Genomic DNA, 18,700 nt, shown 5'->3' on the forward strand with positions numbered 1-18,700 from the left:
GATTTGTTCTTACTTCGTCGGATATGGTTTGATTTTTGATGTGGGTTTCCCGACATGTTTGCTTTTTTATTTGCTATGGGCCCATGATGGCCACGATATCCTTATGCTTGTGACCCGATCCCGGTCTTGAGTAGATCATGTTTTTTTTTGGAAGGACGGCTGAATCCGAATATGTACCCTTAACGATATTACCTTTTTTACTTCCTCTTTTGTTGTAGCCTCGTAGTTCCTAGATGGCACATCGTAGACAACAATGCCGACTCACTCCGTCCATTCTCAGGACTCATCCTATCTTCGGCCACCGACTCATTTTCCTTTTCGAGGGTTCCTAGTACGTAGTGTCAGTTTTGGAGAAGCTTGGCCAACTCCCATACCTAGGTAGGTCATGTGACCTTTTTGCTTCCTGGCTACACACTCTTCCCGTGATCACGCCGAACCCTAATATCTGTGTTTTGCCCAATATAATAGATATGCGAGGATGTATGTGACGATTTATGAGGCCGTGAGGATTTCAAAATAGATCATCAGGCTGCATCAAATTAATCTCCTGCTTTAATCTAACCAAGACCCTTGTCTGATTCCACTGATCATGGAATTTTAAATTGATCATAATGCACTAACTAATGTAATCTCCACTCTTTCAACAAATAATACAACTAGTAATTGTAGTCACCCATCTTGTTTTCGTCATCCAATAGAGGGAAACCAACACTCCCCTCCCAGCAACCATCGTCGGCATTGAAAAGCAACACTCCGCCATACTTCTTGGATGTTGTGTCCGTATCACCTGCTACTTGTATTAGCGGACGTTGCATAGGATGGCCAATTAGAAGGCGATGGGCTCCACTCACAATCATCAATAGCCTTCATAAGTGTGGCTTCACAGTCATCAGGCCAGAATGAATCAGTGTTGCGCGTCTGCCGACAATTTGACTGATCGTCCGCATATTTAAGATCCAGTTCAATGGAACCACCGAAGATACCAGAAACCCGGTACCACTGAGGGCTGTTTTTATAAGTGGTTTTGTCATAATCATGATTGCAGAGCGTTTTGACCTGGTGAAAGGTGAAATCTCGGCTGACAGGCGTCATTGTTGTGGAAGCATAAACACTATTGCAATACTTAAGCGTCGGGACGGTCATGCGTTTCATAAAAATATGCCACCAGGAATTATCATTCGTGGTGAGCTCGCCACCCCGTTTACGATCCGTGGTGTCGACGTCGCAGTCATCAATCAATACTTTGAGGTTCTTCAGGCAAGATTTTTCATCCAGAGGATCATGCGGATTCACCTCCCGCTTGAAGATTCTGGGTGCACCCCCTCGAATTGAGACTGTAGCAGTGCCGTCGGACGAGGTGTAAGTATCTTCAAGTGTGAGTCCCCATTCCCAGGCACCACTTTCATGGGCCTCGGAGCACCACTCCTTGGCGTATTTCTAAAATAAAAGTTAGAATCATAGTAAGGTAAATGTTTCAGAAGAGCCCGGACTTACCACAAGCTCACCACGAGGCACTGCGATCTCGCTAGGGTGACTGTCATCAGCGACGTATTTTTGCGTACTCACTTCAGCGAGCTTAGACTCATCTTCAGGGAGAACTCTCGACCTGAAGATGTTGTAGCCATAAGATGCACCGCAGTTCAGATCACTTGAGGCCTTATCCTGGATATGGTGGCTGTCTGTTCCCTCGCATGTCTGAAGGATACTATCGTAGATATCGGTACAGGTGTTTCCGCAAATGTTCCCATCACCAGCAGGTGTGTATGAGAACTCAAATGTGTAGTCTTGGTATTGAGTGGAGTGAATGTCGTCGGTCGTCGGTCGTCAGGTTCCTTGTTGTTGCTTTATTGAGGTCGCCCGAGCAGAAATGATCGGCAAACTTCGACATGACACTCTTCTCGATCATGATCTGGTCGGAGTAATTATCGGAGCAGGTGACATTCGGATCAGTCTCATAGGCATTTGCGGCTTTCCAAGCATCACCAAGAATATTCCACTGTAGGTCAAAGGTGCTTTTCTCAAATTAGTAAATTTTTACTTCTGCAGTGAGGGTACAGGTGCAGCCTTTGTATTTTCCCTGTGACCTGTTAGTTGAGGCCCAACCTGGTTGAACGAGAACTAAAAATCGTACCGTAGTGCGAGTGCTGTCTTTACCATCACAGTCATCGCAAAGAGGTGCATCTTTTCCAGTTGGTGCATCACTGGGGCACTCGTCCTTGTCGCCATCACCACCATCATCATCATCATCACCACCACCACCACCACCACTATCCTTCCCCGGAGAGGAAATCTTGGGTATGTTGACGGGGACGTTGTGGATGGAGAAAGCACTGTCGTCAAGCAACCGCTTCTGCTCGATACCGATCTAAATCAAAGAGATAAACGTCAGTGCCTCGAATCCAACCGTGATCGCTGCACCAATGCCCGCACCGACTGCGACAAAACCTCTCGATTGGAGCTTGCTGATGGCGTCTTTAATTAATGTACCGTCCGCGTCCTCGACTTCATCGGAGACGAATGTAATGTCCTTGATAGCAGAGCGAATCTCCTTAACCAGAGCGTCGTCGCTCTTTGCCACATCCTCAATGGAATCCGCGTGAGTATGTCCAGTCAATACCCATTTGTTGAGAAATCTCCCATTCAGATTCATCTGTGGCACAAATTGAGTGTCGAACCCCTCAGTCTGAGGAACAGCGCCCGGCTGAGCTCGATAATCGTCTGCAAGACCCAGATATCGGAGTAGCTCCATCGAGCGACAATTCGTAAAATCCATCTTGGGCCATTTTGTCGTCTCTTAGTTCTTCTCAGCGATCAAGCAAGGCACATTCAATTGATCGAGCTGGTAGGCAAGTAACATGCCAATGGGGCCGGCACCGACAATTATAACGGGTATTTCTTCGACCATCGCTGTTGTTCACAGGGCTATCAGCGGCTAGGTGTCTAGGTAGAGAGTGAAGTGCTGGATTGGATGTATATGAGCGAGCTGTTTCGATCAGGCTGAGCCCCTCATAGGGCCAAATGAACCGCTTTCCTGATTTGTAGTCCTGCATGGAATTGTTGGAGTGTGGAGTACCCCAAGCCAATGTAGCCTTGTCTGGGACCCTTCTTCTGAATCTGTATGAGTCGTCATTTGCGGCTACACAGGCAGCCGCTGTGATTGGGTTTCCTCAGTTGCACAAAGCCACTGTGGACTGTAGGTCCGGATGAACGAGCCCACGGCCTAATGCAGAATCAATGGTCAGTGCGCGAAAATGATGGCCTAATATCGATGAATTAGTTCACCCCAGGCAGTGCGAAATATCTGGAACTAACGAAATAGATGCAACAATTCAAAATCGAATCAACGACAGGTAATATTGATAAAAAAGTGTGTGAATGTATCTATGAAATGGCATCCGATTGCGCAGATGGTCCTTCTATGGCTGCTCGTCTCACCCTAGGAGCCAACTAAACAATAGAAAATGACAGAGAAGATAAAAAAGCATACCCAATTGGATATGTGAAATTCCGAGGTTCCGAAAAGAGCACTGTCCGCTGAATATCAGGTAGACCGAGCAGAGTCAGAAACCTCCGCTCCCTCATTCGAGAGTGTCGGGTAATCATGAAGACCCATATTGACGGGTCTCTCCGGCTCATCAGTCTGGCCCGAACCAGGCTGCTGTTGTTCGTCCGCAGGAGCCCGAATGACCGAGCGCCTGATGCGGAAAAGAGGCGGGTTCGGCGAGGCTGAGCGCTGCCCACGTTTGCGGGTGCGGAAGCTTGAGTCGTCCAAGGGCGTCGCGGTGCTATGGGTGTGGCGGATATTGGAAATCGGGACTGGCTCGGGCTCGTCGGTGCTCGTGCTGATCACGCTGGAGATGGTTCGCGGGAGGTGGTAGCCGGCTTTTCCGATTGGAACGGATAGTCCGTGAACGACCTGGTCAGACAATGTTAGTAGCTGCGCGTATAAGTGACTTGGGGAGTACTAACGATACTGCAAATAACCAAAAACCACACCACAATATTAACGGCCTCCGCGACTTCCTTGGCATCTTCTCGTACTTGGCCGTCGACTTTGATCTCGAGCAGAAACTCCCGACTAACCGAGAGGTAGAAGATTGCTCCGACACCAATCGGGCCGAAGAATCCGACAAAGGCGGCTTGTCGGAGATGCTCGATCTGGTGGATGTACTTGTGCATGGCCAGAACGACTGGAAGCCGGCGGAAGATGAGGACGAGAATACCCAGGAAAATGAGCCGGTAGAGCGGGATGATGTCGTTGTTCAGGAAAGATGACCAAGGGCAAACTGCGCCAAACCACATGAATACAGCTAAGTTGAGCAACATGTCGATGGTGGGTTGGAGAGAGTCGTCCATTGTCTCGAGGCGGAACCAGTCACTAGGGGTTTCGATGTAAGAATATGGCAGCTTCAAACTCTCGGGGAAAGACCTACTCTTGCGTGAACACATTTCCTGCAATGAAGCATGCAAGAAGATCGTCGGTCCCGATAAGACCACACGTTCCCACGATGAAGAGCTGCAAATCAAGTCAGCATTGAACTAACAGTTTTAATCCAGAATTGACTCACCGCAAGTGCAATTGCAAAGACCAGGAAACTCTCCCGATCCACATAGTGTTTTTCCTCAGCCCAATGGAGTAGCTTCCTGGACAACCATCCAGTAATAGTTCCATAGGCAACACTCAGCAGAATTTCGTAAGCCCAAGTCTCATAGAACCACAGCCCCATGGCCTTCCCCGCGCCTCCACTATATTCCTGACTACTCATCCCCAGATACTGCAGCAGGTATATACCGAAGAACAAGAACGGGTACCCGAGTCCATCGTTTGCGCCCGACTCGGCCACGATAATCCGCTGTAGCGGACGCGGGACATGTTTGTCCGCAAATTTGCCCTTAACAATTGAATTGGACAAGACGGGGTCCGTGGGCGTGACGCAGGCTCCCACGATCAATGCGTGAAGGAACTTGAAATTGGGAATCATGGCCCAGACAATTAAGCTACTGCACACCCACATGGCGACCATGCCTGGGCCCAGGAGTAGCGAGAGACTCCGCCATTCGATCTGCAGGTAGCGTTTCGGTAGCTGGACTCCGGCTAGGACCAGTTGCACGCCGAGGACGAGGCGGGTGAAGTGCAAGGTGATTGCATCGAGGTTCTGCTGGTTGTGCTGAGCATAATCCTCGGGTCTGATGAAATTAGCTGCATGGGGAGAGAAGGCTACCCCAGCGAGCAAAGAAATCACTAATTCAGTATTAGCGAGGCTGGTTCTTGGATCCCATGGGTCGGGGACTACGTACGCGCTTCTGAGAGATAGAATCGCTCTTTGCATAGGTATGATACCAGTCCGAAGAGGGAGACGAAGCCCCCGAGGGTCGCACAGACGATGTTGAAGTTGATCAATGCGAGGGTCGGCATTTTGCTTAATCATGCACGTCACACGGTGCAGTGCTCATGCAAGGGTGGGAATGGATATATCTTGTCCAGTCCCGCCAGCGTCAGGTGGATTCCACGTCCACTTTCACTGTCAGCTGTCAATATGAAGTGATTTCAGTCAGGTCCGCTTTTCTCGAGATATAATGTCTTCACGAAAACGGAAACGGCGGGCACAGCAAGAAGCAACTGTTATCGAATCATAATCTTGAAGTTCAGAGTCGAGTACAAGGAGGTCATAGATAACAGAGTATATCGCCACGATATCCCAGCCAGGGTGGTTGCTTCGGTGGCTTCGCGTGGGGTGCGATACGCTGCGATGCGAGGTTGCGAAGAGGAAATCTGCGGTCGGCGGTCAGACTGATCTACACTCCACGGCTTATCTCCGGGCCATACACTAGGGATGCTACACTAGGTCTTGGACTGAATGGGCACGAAATAAGAGGGATATCATTATTCGTGAAAATTATACCTAGATACTAGTATATGATCAAAAATCCTCCTCCAGCACCTCATCGGGCACATCGCGACTGGCTTCCAGCAACTCGGCTTTCTCGGCCACACCTCGCTGGGCCCCGTTGACAGCCAGACGATCAGCAGCCTCGTTCCCTGGGTCTTTAGCATGGCCCTTGACCCATTCAAAGAGCGATTTCACTCCGAGCTGATTGCGTTCTTCAATCTTCTCGAGAATCGCCTCCACCAGGTCCTTATTCTCGACTGGCTTGCCGTCCTTGGTTATCCAATTGTTGCGTCGCCAATTCTTATACCACACGGTCACACAGTCGATCGCATATCGGCTGTCCGTCACGACTGTCACATCGCGATGGCGAGGCGCAATTTCGATGCCTCGAAGAATGGCTGTCAGCTCGGCGCGCTGGTTTGTCTGGCGATTTCCGCGCAAGGGCTCGGAGACGTTTCTGCTAGGAAAACGAAAATGAGTCAGAAGGTCAATCTAGATAGAAAAGAGAACGGAAACAAACCTTTCATCACCAGGACCAAAGAAGACTCCGACACCCGCGGATGCCAACTGGGTCCCATTCCGCAGTGAACTCCCATCAGTGTAGATTCGCAACATCCCTGGTATCCCGCCCACTTGTGTCTTTGTCGCAATCTTCTTCGAGGCATCTTTATAAACAACTTTCCCTGTGGCCGGGTCTAACAAGACATTAGGGTCAAAATCATCTTCCGCGCCGTCTGGTAGTGGTCCAAATCCGGCTGGTTCTTCCGCGCCGTCTGCATGTTTGAGTGTTTCGTTTTCCCCTGCAGGGGCCGGGATTATCTGCCTGGTCTCTCCAAACGTAGAGTACTGCGGTTTCCTTCCTTCCTTGACAAATGCCTCTGCCTCTTCGCGCGTCGGGAACTTCCGATATCGTGGCCTGGTGAACCCGCGAATCTGTTCTTGGGCCGCGGCCCAGTCGGTGTACACCCCCGGCTTCCGCCCGCGCTGAATGCCGTAGAATCGCGTCTCTGAGCCCGTCGAGGAACCGCTGACCTTGCCGCCTGTCAGGAAGGCGTTCGCATCTTCGAAGGTAGGAAATGACTGGACTGTATTGCGAGTGTTTATCAGCTTTGCGGTCGGCCGCAGGAGCACCCAGCAGTAAGGCGTCCTAAAACAATGCAGAAGCTCTTACAGATCGCGCCCTTGAATCCCGTTATTTGGGCGAGGCAATCATTCCACCCGTGGTAGATTCCTGGCTTGAATCCTTTCTTGACGGCATAGTATTTGCTATTCGTCCTCTTGCGTTTAGCGCCCGCGCTCGGCGAGGCAGACAGTTTCGGCGCGGGCGCCGGACTGGGCGAAGGTGTGGTCTCGTTCATTGTGTTGGAGTTCGAGGGGTTGGTTGGAGGGAGGAGAGGAAAGGAGATTAAGGGCCTCGAATTGTAGGGTCGGGTGAGAGAGAATTCGGGGTGGTGTCGCTGTGGCAGGGTAGACCGAATGATCCAGTGTCGCTCAGTGAATCGCGGCCGACAGCTCGAGAGGGAACTCTGAAGTCCCAGCCTGGGAGCTGAAAACCAGCTAGATCGGTGAATTTTGAAAAAGTCGCGGAGAGTCGGAGGAGAGAAAATCGCGGTCGTGGAGGTGGAGGGGGAGGTGGGGAGCTCTGCAAGCGCGACGGGGGAAGGTCGAGAAGTCAAACGAGGGGGGGGGGGCCTTACCCGATTCGGACGAAGCACACTCTTTGACTACTACATACTACACTTGTAGCGCTTTGTATTTCCTTTCTTTTGATGATTTCTGTTCAGTTATCTCTACTCTTTGCTTGTAGACCATTTTCATTTTATTACCTTAAGGAATTCTGGCTACTGATAATTTTTAAAGTGTGTTGGGGTTTGGAAGAGAGGGGGGGGGGGGGGGTGGTTTGTTCACAGCAGCAACTTTGTATGAGTGGCACAAGTACATTATTCATCTTTGTTTTCTTTTGTCCTTTGTACATTCTCATGAGCTACCTAAATCATTTACTTGTTAGTATTCATATTAACCTCACATCAATTCCGACAAGGAAGACCAATCATGAATCACTTCATTCTCACTTAGCTACCATTATACATTAAGTGAATAAGTGAAAGACAATCCAATTTCATTCGACTACGACTATCCTTTCAGGATGCGTCAAATGTTTCCCATCAACTTCGTAAGAGCTGATTTCATCTCTGCCCGTATACTCTTGATCAAGTCCTCCACCGTGACCACAGAATGAATGACCCCAACACTTGCCCCCCTACAAAACGAGTCAGTCTATTACCTGAGGATAATGGATATCTGCGAATGATGAAACCTACGCCCACACTGTCCGTCGATGATTCTCTCCTTTTTGCCGGGCCTCATTATATCGCCGAATGATTTCGTCGTCGGCAATGCCCCCCTGGAAATCGGTATAGCTAAGCCCGATCACAGCTCTCCCGTCATATTGCCTGGGAAAGACATCTGTGGATTGATAAACATCATGCTGGACTGATTTGACTGTTGAAGTAGCTCCGTCTTTAGCATGGACAATCACCTGCTTGATCTCCTCGGGCGCAGGGCACTCGGCGGTTGCAACAAACTGGATACTGTCAGTAAATCTCTAAAACAATATGTGCCCTACTGCCTCACTCTCGTTCCCATGACGACTCCCTCAGCGCCTAAATAATTATTGAGTGCAAGATTAGTTACATGTACAAGCACGCGGTGAATGGGGGTGGAACAGTTCACGAACCAAGTCCCAGCGCAGCAAGACATCCCCTCCCATCGACAATACCACCAGCTCCAACAATAGCGACATTTCCAAACCTCGAATCGGAATCCCTCGTATCGCGTATCTCCGGCAAAAGCGACATCAGGCTAGCCCCTTGCGCCCATTGATGACCACCCGCATCAGTTCCCTGCACCACGAGAACGTCCGCGCCCTGCTCCATAGCCACCTTGGCCGCCTCCACAGTGCCGACTTGGACAAAGATCTTCAAATTCCAGTCGCATGGGCTTGCCTCCTTTGCTTTGCGAAGATTATCGATCAGAGACAGGTGATCGCTGTCCGACTGGGGGAAAGAGAGCCAAACAGCGGCAACTCGATGCTTCTGGAGGATGGCAACGGCATTTTCGAATCCTTTCGGGGTAAGTGTAATAAATCCAACACCAATAGGTAGGTCTTTATCATCCTCGTGTATCTCTTTGAGCTCAGAGCCCGCTTTTGCGAGGTTGGCGTCTAGGTCTGCCAGCTGGATTGATTCGGGCCGGAAATCGAATCCACCGCCGACGAAGCCTGCATTCACTGGTCAATGATAGGAATAAAGCACCAGTCGAGTCGAAACATCAGATATCGTCATGGACCGTTCTCGACAAAAGCAATCAACATACCCAGACTACCGGCTCGGGTCACTGCATTCGCCATGCGGACATCTGTGAAGCCCAGCATCGGGGCGTTGGCGATGAATGGCTTCGCCGTGTGAGGAAACCATTCTTGAAGAAGATTCTTCTGAGTTCCAGAAGTCATTGTCGTGTGTGTGATGGACTTTGTAATCACCGTTTAGTTTTATTAGGTGGAGGGTGGAAGTGGGCTAAGCTCGAAGAGGTGGGGTACTGTACTAGTCTTACCCTCCGGCAGTCACCATGAAAATGCTTCTTGAAGACATTATGATATCTGTGTTTCTCAGTCCTACGCGCCGGTGGGAATATGAGAAATGGAGAAGCTAAAAGAAATGATTTCTATTCTATGAGCGAAAGCTCTAGCTTTACGCCCATTTATGGGCATTGTACAGCGTCGCGCCAGTTTCCAGAGTAGCTAACCAGAAGGCTAATCACGTGGGTGACCAGGTAGGGACCAAGTAGATGACTGTGCACTGGGCTTCCTTCCGACACATTTACGTGTCTGTGTCTTTGTGCTGATGGCCTGAGTCATCAAGACACTGCTGGAAAGTGGGTTTGAGCCCACCCCATTTCGGAAGAACCAAACATCACGAAGTCCGAATAAGGCGCCGACTCAAAAATGGATTTAAAGAAAAAAAAAAAAAAAGGCTCATCCTCTCCTCAGCATTATTTCTGACTCACTTGAATCTTCAACATCTTCGACGAGACGATCTACAGAATCCATCATTGCACGCCTTACAACCCGAACCTCCATCCAAAATACATCTCCCTATACCTGTCCGGAAAATCAGGTTCGCCGTCGCACATAAATGGCGCAGACCTCCTATTCACTCAGCGATATCCGACTGACCTTCTAGCAGTGGGTTATTATCCTGTGTAGCTTTCGGCTTGGGCATACAGGGGAGATCCCCTAGAAAATCGCCGAGTTCCTTTCTCCCGGCGTCGATGAATCGGACAATCTCATCGGCCCGCTGTCGAGCATTCTTTGGTTGCTTGGTGTTGAGATCCTAAGCGCCTCACCAGAGACTCTTCCTACACTCTTGAGGATGAAGTATGCTATATACCACTTAGGGCGCCCAGGCTATGAATCGTGCAAATGTTTTATGAAAGGGAAAGATTCTCCCTCGTCTTATGGATTGTATTTTACATGAACCATAGACGATCTTCCCCGGAAGATGGTCTTCCAACGGATAATCTTCAACTAGTCGGACGGGCCTCGCGCAAAACAACTCAATCCCCCAGCGTTCACCACCTCTGTCCAAGACTATCAGACAACGGAGCTCTTTCCGTTTAGTCGTGGCAACTCGATGCCAGAAAAATCTCCGAGTTCAAGATTATAATGGAACTGAAACTTGAAGAATCTGGAGACCGAAATCAAAAGCAACCTACTTGATACGCGAGGTTGCCGGCTACTGTTTCGAGGTACTCCCCGCAGGGCATTGGGCTACACTACCTAGTGTGATATATAGCATGACGCTTCAGAGTGTCTTCTTTGTTTGGTGTCCCTTATGGCAGTATTCTGTGCTGTTATGACGTCCACTCACATGGACAATGAGGTTGGCCCTAGCTTGTATACAGCTCCTTCTCTCTTAACAGCCGTGAAATATGCACACCCCAACGGGGTACTGTTGGTTTTAAAAAACACAACAAGCGGCCTGCGAAAACCCACAATTTCAGGAGAGGATTGGCTGACGACGATACGCTACTGGACTAATGATCCAGTCGGAAACTTGGAATATGAATTGCCAGCTGACTGGTAGGGGGCAGACGTATTGGAGAGGCCGATATCGCAGGCTGGGAATGGCCACGATGCGGGCAGAGTTGAAGAGCCAGAGCCAGAGGTGCAAGTTATGGGAGTCACCACAAAATCCTTCCAAGCATTTGCGTCCGTAATGCGGATGATTATCTGGTTTTAGTAGCCTTTCTGTATTTCTTTTGGTTGTTTCGCTATATTTATAATTTGCTGTGGCTGAACCAGATTCTGAATTTCCTCTTGTTTTGGTCAAGGATAAAGCGGCCAAAGCTCACTTTCCACTTTCAGTAAGACTCAGTGCATCAATTATAGAGATTCCTACCTCAATCTGACCATCTTATGTACAATCATCTGAACAGTCATCTGAACAGTCACCTCGTATCTATCATTCCTAATCCTGTACTATCGACGATCATGAAAGCTTCAGCAAGTGCTATAGAATTAAAATATTTTTAATTTCTAGTCAATTGAGTCTGTCTATGCTGCACCAGCTGTCAATCTACAACAGGGCAATAACATGGGTGAAGAAAGGAAAGTGAGCACTTGCTGTTGCAATCCTCCATACCTGGTTGCTTTTTCCGCATTCATAGCCAGCTATCACTGCGGTTCTGTGTTCGACGACGTATTTTACAGTCACCTTCCATATCGTGGAACTCTTGTAGGTGGATAGTCATCATGAAATAGAGTGACAACAGGATGTCTAGTCAGGGCCCATGCTCAAGTGAGGAGCGCTGTGGCAGATGATAGCATTTATCAACCTGAACATTATGAATGCCCCAACAGCCGTGAAAGCGTTTTTGATGACCCAATGATTGAATTTTGGCCAAACGTAGCAGAATACAACCCACCCCTCCCAGGAAATGATAATTGTCGATGACTTCAGACCTGAAATTGCATGAATTGCAAGGGGGGATAAGATCCACGAAATCAGTAATCTGCGTTAGGCTCCTGTTGTGCTGAGACCGGAAACAATCGGCCTGTATGGCATATTGATGGCGTCTTCCTCGATGGAGGAAATTTGGTTGACGATATCGAAGCAATATCCATAGGAAAAAGTAGTAGTGAGTGCCTCAACCAGGATCTTGAATGTGATAGGTAGTGGTTGAGGAACTGAGAGCAAACGAGCCCATACCCCAACCATCAGAAATCCACCTGCGGCTCCAGTGTTGGACTTGAGTAAAAGGTACGTAATACGCATTTCACGCCGGGTCCATATCCTGTCACATACATGGACTGTCGTGGCCTAGTTGGCGCTCCCATTGTTAGGCTGCACTCGTGGTGCTCGACTGCGAATATATATGGAGCAATATACATCGTTGTCATCATGATACTGGAGCCGCATCACGCTCGAGAACATGAACGGAAATGGAGGCAAACACGAGCAAGGGGAATATAAGCTATGTTAATGAATTCATAACTTTGTCTACTTTAGCAAAGAATCTGCCAATGACGCGACGAAAGGTGATTCTCACCGGCTCTCACCCTGCTTTTCACCTCGTCTATTACGCACTTACTCTTCTCGCCTGGATCGCGCGACGCTAAAACAGCGTACACCAATTACCGGGCTTATACCCTGTATAAGTGCTTGGATTGACAAAGAGTGTACGGCTTATGTGCAGTCAGTAATCTGGTGTGTTCCGCCTAGGATTACTGGCTAGTATATAGCAACAGAGGCTTAGAATGTAGGGCCTTAAAAGCCGAGCGTTGCTTGAGCGTCGCGCGACCTGGAGTGAGAGGGGTGAGTGCGTAATAAACAGGGTGAAAAGCAGGGTGATTCTCACCTCCCCCCGTCGCGCGACCGCCGCACTGACTCTCTCTCTCTCAGCTAAACTACTGTATAAAATAGTATTGGATCACATCTTTTCACTTGGAGCACTCAGTCTCTTGGCATCTGCACATAGCTACTGGACGGAATGAAGGTTCAACAGGGCCAGAAGAGGGTGTTGATTAGGTTCTACTTCTTCCTAAGATTGCCTGCCTCCGCCGAATAAACGCGGCGAAAGAGTTCAGCCTGTAAGGTTTTCATATGCTTGTCTCCACTAAATGTCGCTGGGATTGGATTTTATTTGTATAAGTAAGCCTGATTGGTTGGCCTATTTGAAGACGGTGTAAATAAATCGGAAACTCATTGAATTTTGTGATGAGTGTCAAGACGGAGATCCATCTAGCTCCGACGTTGAAGGGTATAAGCTCCATCACTAATGGTTATACTCAATTGAATACTCCCGAAATATTTCTAGTCCTGTAAAACTATCACCAAGCAATGGATATTTGTGATGCTGAGCCACCCCTTCCAAGCGGCTCCTCCCCATGCCCCTCCCGACCCTTTCCGCGTAATTTGAGCCTAAATGGACTAATTCCTCTTGTATGTAACCAGTCTTTATCTGTATCATCCCTTTCATTGTGCAGCCAAATACTGCAATGCCCTTTGGTTTCAACTGGCAACCCGAGGCTGAATGTGTGGCCAGCTCCGCTTTCGATTGTGCTTGGCTGCGAGCCAATGAAATTAGAAAGAAGTATTAAGTAGTTTTTCATGTGAGAGAATGGCACAATCACTTCGATCTGATGCACGCCAATTGCGCCACAGGGATGGGTTGTCCTGGCAGGATCATTAAAACGCAACCTTTCTTGCCTAGGTGTGCCGTCGTAGCACAGTAATGGGGCATCTAAGCGTCCTGTTGGAAAGAAACATTTGTCTGGGGTCTCTGATGAAGCATAAAATATCGGATTGGCTCTAGTCCAGTTGACCTTAAGACCCTGCGGTGTCGTGCGGCCCTGTCGAGTTGGCTCAGGGTACCTTACACCGAGCTGCCCATCCCCGCCGAATTTCTGTTCACGCGTTCCTCAATGCCTTGGAAATGTTCATGGGAAGTTTGGGCCGATGTGGTCGAGATGCTCCAATCGATTAGACCAGGGCGTTTTGATCCCCAGCTGTGATCTTTTGGTGGCTGATCCCACCAATACAAATTAAGTGCAATAGTGTCATCTCGTATCTTGGTAAGATTCCCATAGTCAGGATTATTCTTGGCAGAAATCCCTTTCTAGCGCATTTCAATTTAAAACTAAGCGGCCTTATCACGCCCCTAATCTCTGTCTTGACCCTAGAAGAGCTATGATAATCTCAGGTTTTAGCCTGCTATTCCCTTAGGTTCGCAAGAGCCTCCTCAGTGGCCACTTCAGTACTGAAAGGTCGCCACGCCTCACGCGTAGAAGCTTCTGTGGCGGGATCCTTCCTCTGCATTTGGACGTCTTGTCGTGAGAGCTCCTCAGAAAACTTGCCTGTAATCAGCAAATGGACCACGGCCTCATCCAGGGCAGGATAAGGCTTTGCGGCAGGGGGATTCTCATGTAGGGCGTATGCAATCATAACATCCAGTGGGAAACGATGATTGTTTCTACATATCCATTAGTTGAGGGAGTGGTACGATACTGAGAAAAGATACGCACAATTTTTTTGGCTGCTTCTTTGCTACACCGAACAAGGAAGCTTGGGCCGAAGTAGTACACCATTGCCACCACCAATACTCACCAATTTTCTTTTCATTGTGGAATGATTTGTTAGATTTTCCTCGATCGACCGCTATCAGGCCTCTCGAGTTGCAGAGAGTGCTGACGGCATTTTTTTCTTTGGCTGACCGGAGCTCTGTCAATCGAATTCCAACCTTCCGAAACTCCTACTTCTTTTGTTATTCAAATTCGCGAGCAAAAGAAAGGAAAAAAAGCAAGGGTATGGAACAACTGCATCGGTGCGGGAAAAAAAATGTTGACCAGACCCGGGCTCGATCCGAGGACCTTGTCGGTGTTAACGACACGTGATAACCAACTACACCATCCGGCCAATTGTTATATTTTGGATATATCTCATTATTAATCTATCAATGTAAACATAGTAGGCCAAGTCATGCTGTACATATAATTCATCTAAAAACTTCTAATTACCTCGCCAAGCAAATTGATTTCTATGTCATTCGCGTTCATAGTTTGTTGGAATTTTCATTCTTTTATGGGAATATCAAAGAAAAATATTATGCTGTTTAGACAGATGCAGCTTATAGCCCTTCAACGAAGGGAAAATAAAGCTGCAGCCGGGAATATCACATCGACGGCCAGGTGTTTCGAAGAACATCGGCAGTTTATGGGTCGCAAAATGCTGCTGTAGTGCATCTTTTCGAGCATAGTGGTAATTCCTTGCTACTGGGATAAGATCTTCTGTACGCGCCAAGCACACCGGGCACTGCAGAATAAGCTTCGGCTTGCTGTCTTCCGATTCTTCTGTTTCATCGTCCGACGCAACTTTTACGGTAGCTTCATTGAATTGAACGTGAGCTTTAAGACCACGGGGCACATGGAGCTTGTGTAGTTGCAGCCGTAGTTCCAGGGAGCGGATTCGGTCTTCAATCAGCAGAATCCCGTCGATCTTATCCGCATCTCTATTTTGAAACTCCAGGTTGGCGAGCTCAATCCTCTCCGGCTGGATCCGGCTGTCATCGGGGGTAAATGTGATTTGCTCCCCCTGGTGATTGCTCCCAGTGATACGGTTGCCGATCTCACGGAAGAATCCAGCGCGGCGTTCCCGTTTCGCCGAATCGCAGAGTTTCTTTCGTCTCGACTTGATCTTGTTCTGAAGCTTCTGTAATTCCTTGGAACGCAGTCGCCGGACTGACTAGCGGCTTTCCACTGGCCGTACTCCATGATTAGATCCGCCCGCAGCCGTTTACATTCGCTTTTCTATTCAATCATTTTGGCGTCCAGTTCAATCGCGTCTTTCTGTGCGGCCGTGGGCTGTTGTGGTGCGGACGGATCCCGTGTGATACTTGCATGGGTAGCGAGGCTGATTAGGGACTTTCTGGTGAGTGTTTCCATGAACATCAATTGCGTGTCATCCATGATGGATATGTAGTTGGCAAACGTCTTCCCCAGGATATGGCCCATAATGCGATTCCGCGAATGCTCGTCCAGATCCCCTGCCAGAACAAGTTAGTCACATATCGACTGGGTGGCCATGTTTCTAGAGTCGTACTGTTATTCGCGGCTGCGCCTTTGCGATACTTGTAGAGAGTGCCTTTGCCCTTAAAGCCGGCCAATTCACTTGTCGTTGCCTCCCACTGTCGCACTTGGTTGTACTGAAGCGCGCGCTGAGGATCTGTCACTAGAAGGCCCGCCTGGTTCTGACAAGCACCCCGCAGGATCGGAAGTTCCTTAACACTGTCCTTGAATTCAATCGGCGTACTGAGACGGTGGTCGGGGACAAGGGTGAGGCGCCAGATATCGCGGGGACACCGGATGTGCTTACTATCAAACGCGTCGTCTAGGAACGCATACATCAGTATATCCTGAACGACGCAGAGTCCTAGGTTATCGTTTCGTTCCGTGTATGTGTACACAGGCCCGAAGTGCGTCAGAGCATAGACTAGAAGCGATATATAGCGCGGTACTCGCGCTACTCCTTCATTTCTTCGGCCTTTGTTCAATCGATGCTTCACCCTTATCAGAAGGACTTGAGATGTGGGGCTGTCTGGGTGCTTCACCATAAAGAGTTCGATGTCTTTCCATTTTAAGGCGTCATTCTCATGAAGATATCCCGATGACTCGATCAAGGTTCCGGGTCGCGCACTAGTGGAAGTCATCATTTTCACAGCGTGTTCAGTTGGAAAAGACTCCGCACCGTAGGGAAAGTGAAGGAGCACCACGCAAGCAGATGATACGTCGTGAAGAGTAGATCGTCGATATTAAACGGAGACTGCTCGGACGCGCTCAGTTCAAGCTCATACTGATCCGTTAGGGTGCCGCTCACAAGCTGCGACGATTAGCAAGAGATTTCTGTGCGTTTCGCTCTAGATACACAATCGCTTCAATTTCTGCTTCATTTCATAAGGGGCCTCCTGGCCCCGTTCTTGATTGCAAAACATTAAGAAAACCCGGGCATGGGTTTGGAAGGCCGACTTGCGGACCACATTATGGTTGTCGAGGTACCAGCGAAGGAAACCCTCAATTAGTCGCAAGCTGAACCTCTCGAGGAGCCAGAACCTCCAGTCAGAGGGATCGAGTTTCGCCCACCTGGACAACTTAGTCGCGGTTCTGGTGAACGATTACAGGGGCGGTTCGTACTTTTTGAAATTGTTCCAATGGAGACCACTTTTCGACAAGTCGAGCTCTTGTTCTCAACTTCAGGCTCTGGGTCGGGCTCGCGGAGGAAGGCGTTCCAGTCGACAACTGCCGTCGCCTTCTTCAAATTGTTCTTCGTCGATGACATGGTGAGTGAATGACGACGGTGCCTGAAAGGGCGTGAACGCACGGTTGGATCGGACGCTGAGCTGGACAGGCGTCGACGGGCAGCTCGCCCATGTTCAGCTTTATAGAGGCATCCCTTAAGCTCATGATGGAGCCGCCGGGATGCAGGTGCTGATGCCAGCTAGGGCTGGGGTAGAGTGCTTGAGCCCGAAAAGGCATAGTGTGTAGGGGAGGCGCCCGTCGGCGATAGAAATATCACGGTTTAATGCCAGAATGCCACGGTTTCTTGACAAAACTCCACGCATGTCCGTGAAATTTCCATTGTCACCCCTGAATTATCACGTATCTTTAACATCGATAAGGTCCTCGGATCGAGCCCGGGTCTGGTCACTTTTCTTTTTTGTAGCTGTTTTTTTGGACTCTCTTTGTTTCTAACACGATGTCTCCAACCGTAACTTTGAAGTTGGAAGCGTGGTCGTCGTTTTATGCTTCAACTTATGGGTTGCATTGCATTTTTGGTCTACGTGCTAGCATTCTTCTTCATTTTTTTTGTTTTGCAGGCATACACTGAACACGTTGTGACACTTCAAAAAAATACCATACGTCATGCTGGCCACAGTCTACTTGGAATGAGGGTCCAGGGAGCTCCGAAAAGCAATTTGTGTTCGCTTGGGTTGTCTTTCAGTCAAAACCGAGGATAGACGTGACCATCCACAAGAGCCAAGGTAGTGAGACAACAAATATCCTACTAGTACAGATCTCAGGAGACGGCAGAACACGAAAATTGGAGAGAAGAAAATTAGAATAGCAACAACTCCAAGTACAAAAAAATGAAAAATGAAAAAACAATGGGAAGCTTGGAAATAGCAGCCGAACGCGGTAACCACTGCGCCACTCCGACCAACGTCGGAGCCAGGATTCGAACCTGGGCACCCGAAGGAATTCGGTGAGCTTAACCACTGCGCCATCCCATTGTTAAGGACCAAAAGCGCAGTTTTCCATTACATGACTTTACTATTAGTTATTCCATTTCAGCATTGTATTTAAGTCCTAGTTTGACGCGATAGCAGGGGTTTGACGCCTCATCTTATGCAATTATGATATGTGCGGACTGAAAGGATGACAAAATACGCTGGGATTTTATTCGGGATCAATGCGATCGTACATATGTTGACTTCCACTTTGGGATCTAAGAAATGCATGAAGGCAAGAAAATATATATTAGACTAGGCTATATACAATCCAGTGTGGAAACTACACTACACTACAGTGAATATATTTTGTGACCGTAATCATGATCGGTATACCATGCGAAACTAACCAGATTTCGGCCGACTCTCATTGGAGCCACAAAAAAAAAAAAAAAAAAAGCAAATCGAGCTACGCAGAAGCGAGGGACTAATCCACGTGAGTGGGACATCATGCCCCTCAGCTCCCATCC

At 48.7% G+C, this 18,700-nt stretch overlaps 6 protein-coding genes across 6 annotated transcripts; all 6 read right to left on the reverse strand.

Annotated features, from left to right (window-relative positions):
* Positions 1-656: 656 nt before the first annotated feature.
* N7532_009032 (uncharacterized protein) lies at positions 657-2,773 on the reverse strand (the record flags this gene model as incomplete). Its single annotated transcript, XM_056621523.1, has 5 exons — positions 657-787; positions 852-1,437; positions 1,495-1,662; positions 2,132-2,365; positions 2,405-2,773. 5 exons carry the CDS (start codon positions 2,771-2,773, stop codon positions 657-659), a joined length of 1,488 nt encoding a protein of 495 aa, XP_056472329.1.
* Positions 2,774-3,541: 768 nt separating this feature from the next.
* On the reverse strand, positions 3,542-5,416 carry N7532_009033 (putative Na/H antiporter; the record flags this gene model as incomplete). Its single annotated transcript, XM_056621524.1, has 5 exons — positions 3,542-3,916; positions 3,970-4,378; positions 4,434-4,516; positions 4,569-5,242; positions 5,299-5,416. The coding sequence occupies 5 exons, from the start codon at positions 5,414-5,416 to the stop codon at positions 3,542-3,544; spliced, it is 1,659 nt and encodes a 552-aa protein (XP_056472330.1).
* A 505-nt stretch (positions 5,417-5,921) lies between these two features.
* Positions 5,922-7,249, reverse strand: N7532_009034 (RNA-DNA hybrid ribonuclease; the record flags this gene model as incomplete). The annotated part of the gene is made up of 3 exons (XM_056621525.1): positions 5,922-6,351; positions 6,412-6,976; positions 7,063-7,249. The coding sequence occupies 3 exons, from the start codon at positions 7,247-7,249 to the stop codon at positions 5,922-5,924; spliced, it is 1,182 nt and encodes a 393-aa protein (XP_056472331.1).
* Positions 7,250-8,042: 793 nt separating this feature from the next.
* N7532_009035 (nitronate monooxygenase) lies at positions 8,043-9,402 on the reverse strand (the record flags this gene model as incomplete). Its single annotated transcript, XM_056621526.1, has 5 exons — positions 8,043-8,151; positions 8,213-8,475; positions 8,526-8,554; positions 8,629-9,171; positions 9,267-9,402. 5 exons carry the CDS (start codon positions 9,400-9,402, stop codon positions 8,043-8,045), a joined length of 1,080 nt encoding a protein of 359 aa, XP_056472332.1.
* Positions 9,403-14,164: 4,762 nt separating this feature from the next.
* Positions 14,165-14,395, reverse strand: N7532_009036 (uncharacterized protein; the record flags this gene model as incomplete). Its single annotated transcript, XM_056621527.1, has 1 exon — positions 14,165-14,395. One exon carries the CDS (start codon positions 14,393-14,395, stop codon positions 14,165-14,167), a length of 231 nt encoding a protein of 76 aa, XP_056472333.1.
* Positions 14,396-15,040: 645 nt separating this feature from the next.
* N7532_009037 (uncharacterized protein) lies at positions 15,041-17,478 on the reverse strand (the record flags this gene model as incomplete). Its single annotated transcript, XM_056621528.1, has 6 exons — positions 15,041-15,687; positions 15,843-15,992; positions 16,049-16,641; positions 16,716-16,825; positions 16,947-17,085; positions 17,324-17,478. The coding sequence occupies 6 exons, from the start codon at positions 17,476-17,478 to the stop codon at positions 15,041-15,043; spliced, it is 1,794 nt and encodes a 597-aa protein (XP_056472334.1).
* Positions 17,479-18,700: the final 1,222 nt, after the last annotated feature.

Source organism: Penicillium argentinense (genome assembly GCF_028826775.1).
Source record: "Penicillium argentinense strain IBT 30761 chromosome Unknown utg000009l_segment0_segment0, whole genome shotgun sequence".
Lineage (NCBI taxonomy): Eukaryota > Fungi > Ascomycota > Eurotiomycetes > Eurotiales > Aspergillaceae > Penicillium > Penicillium argentinense.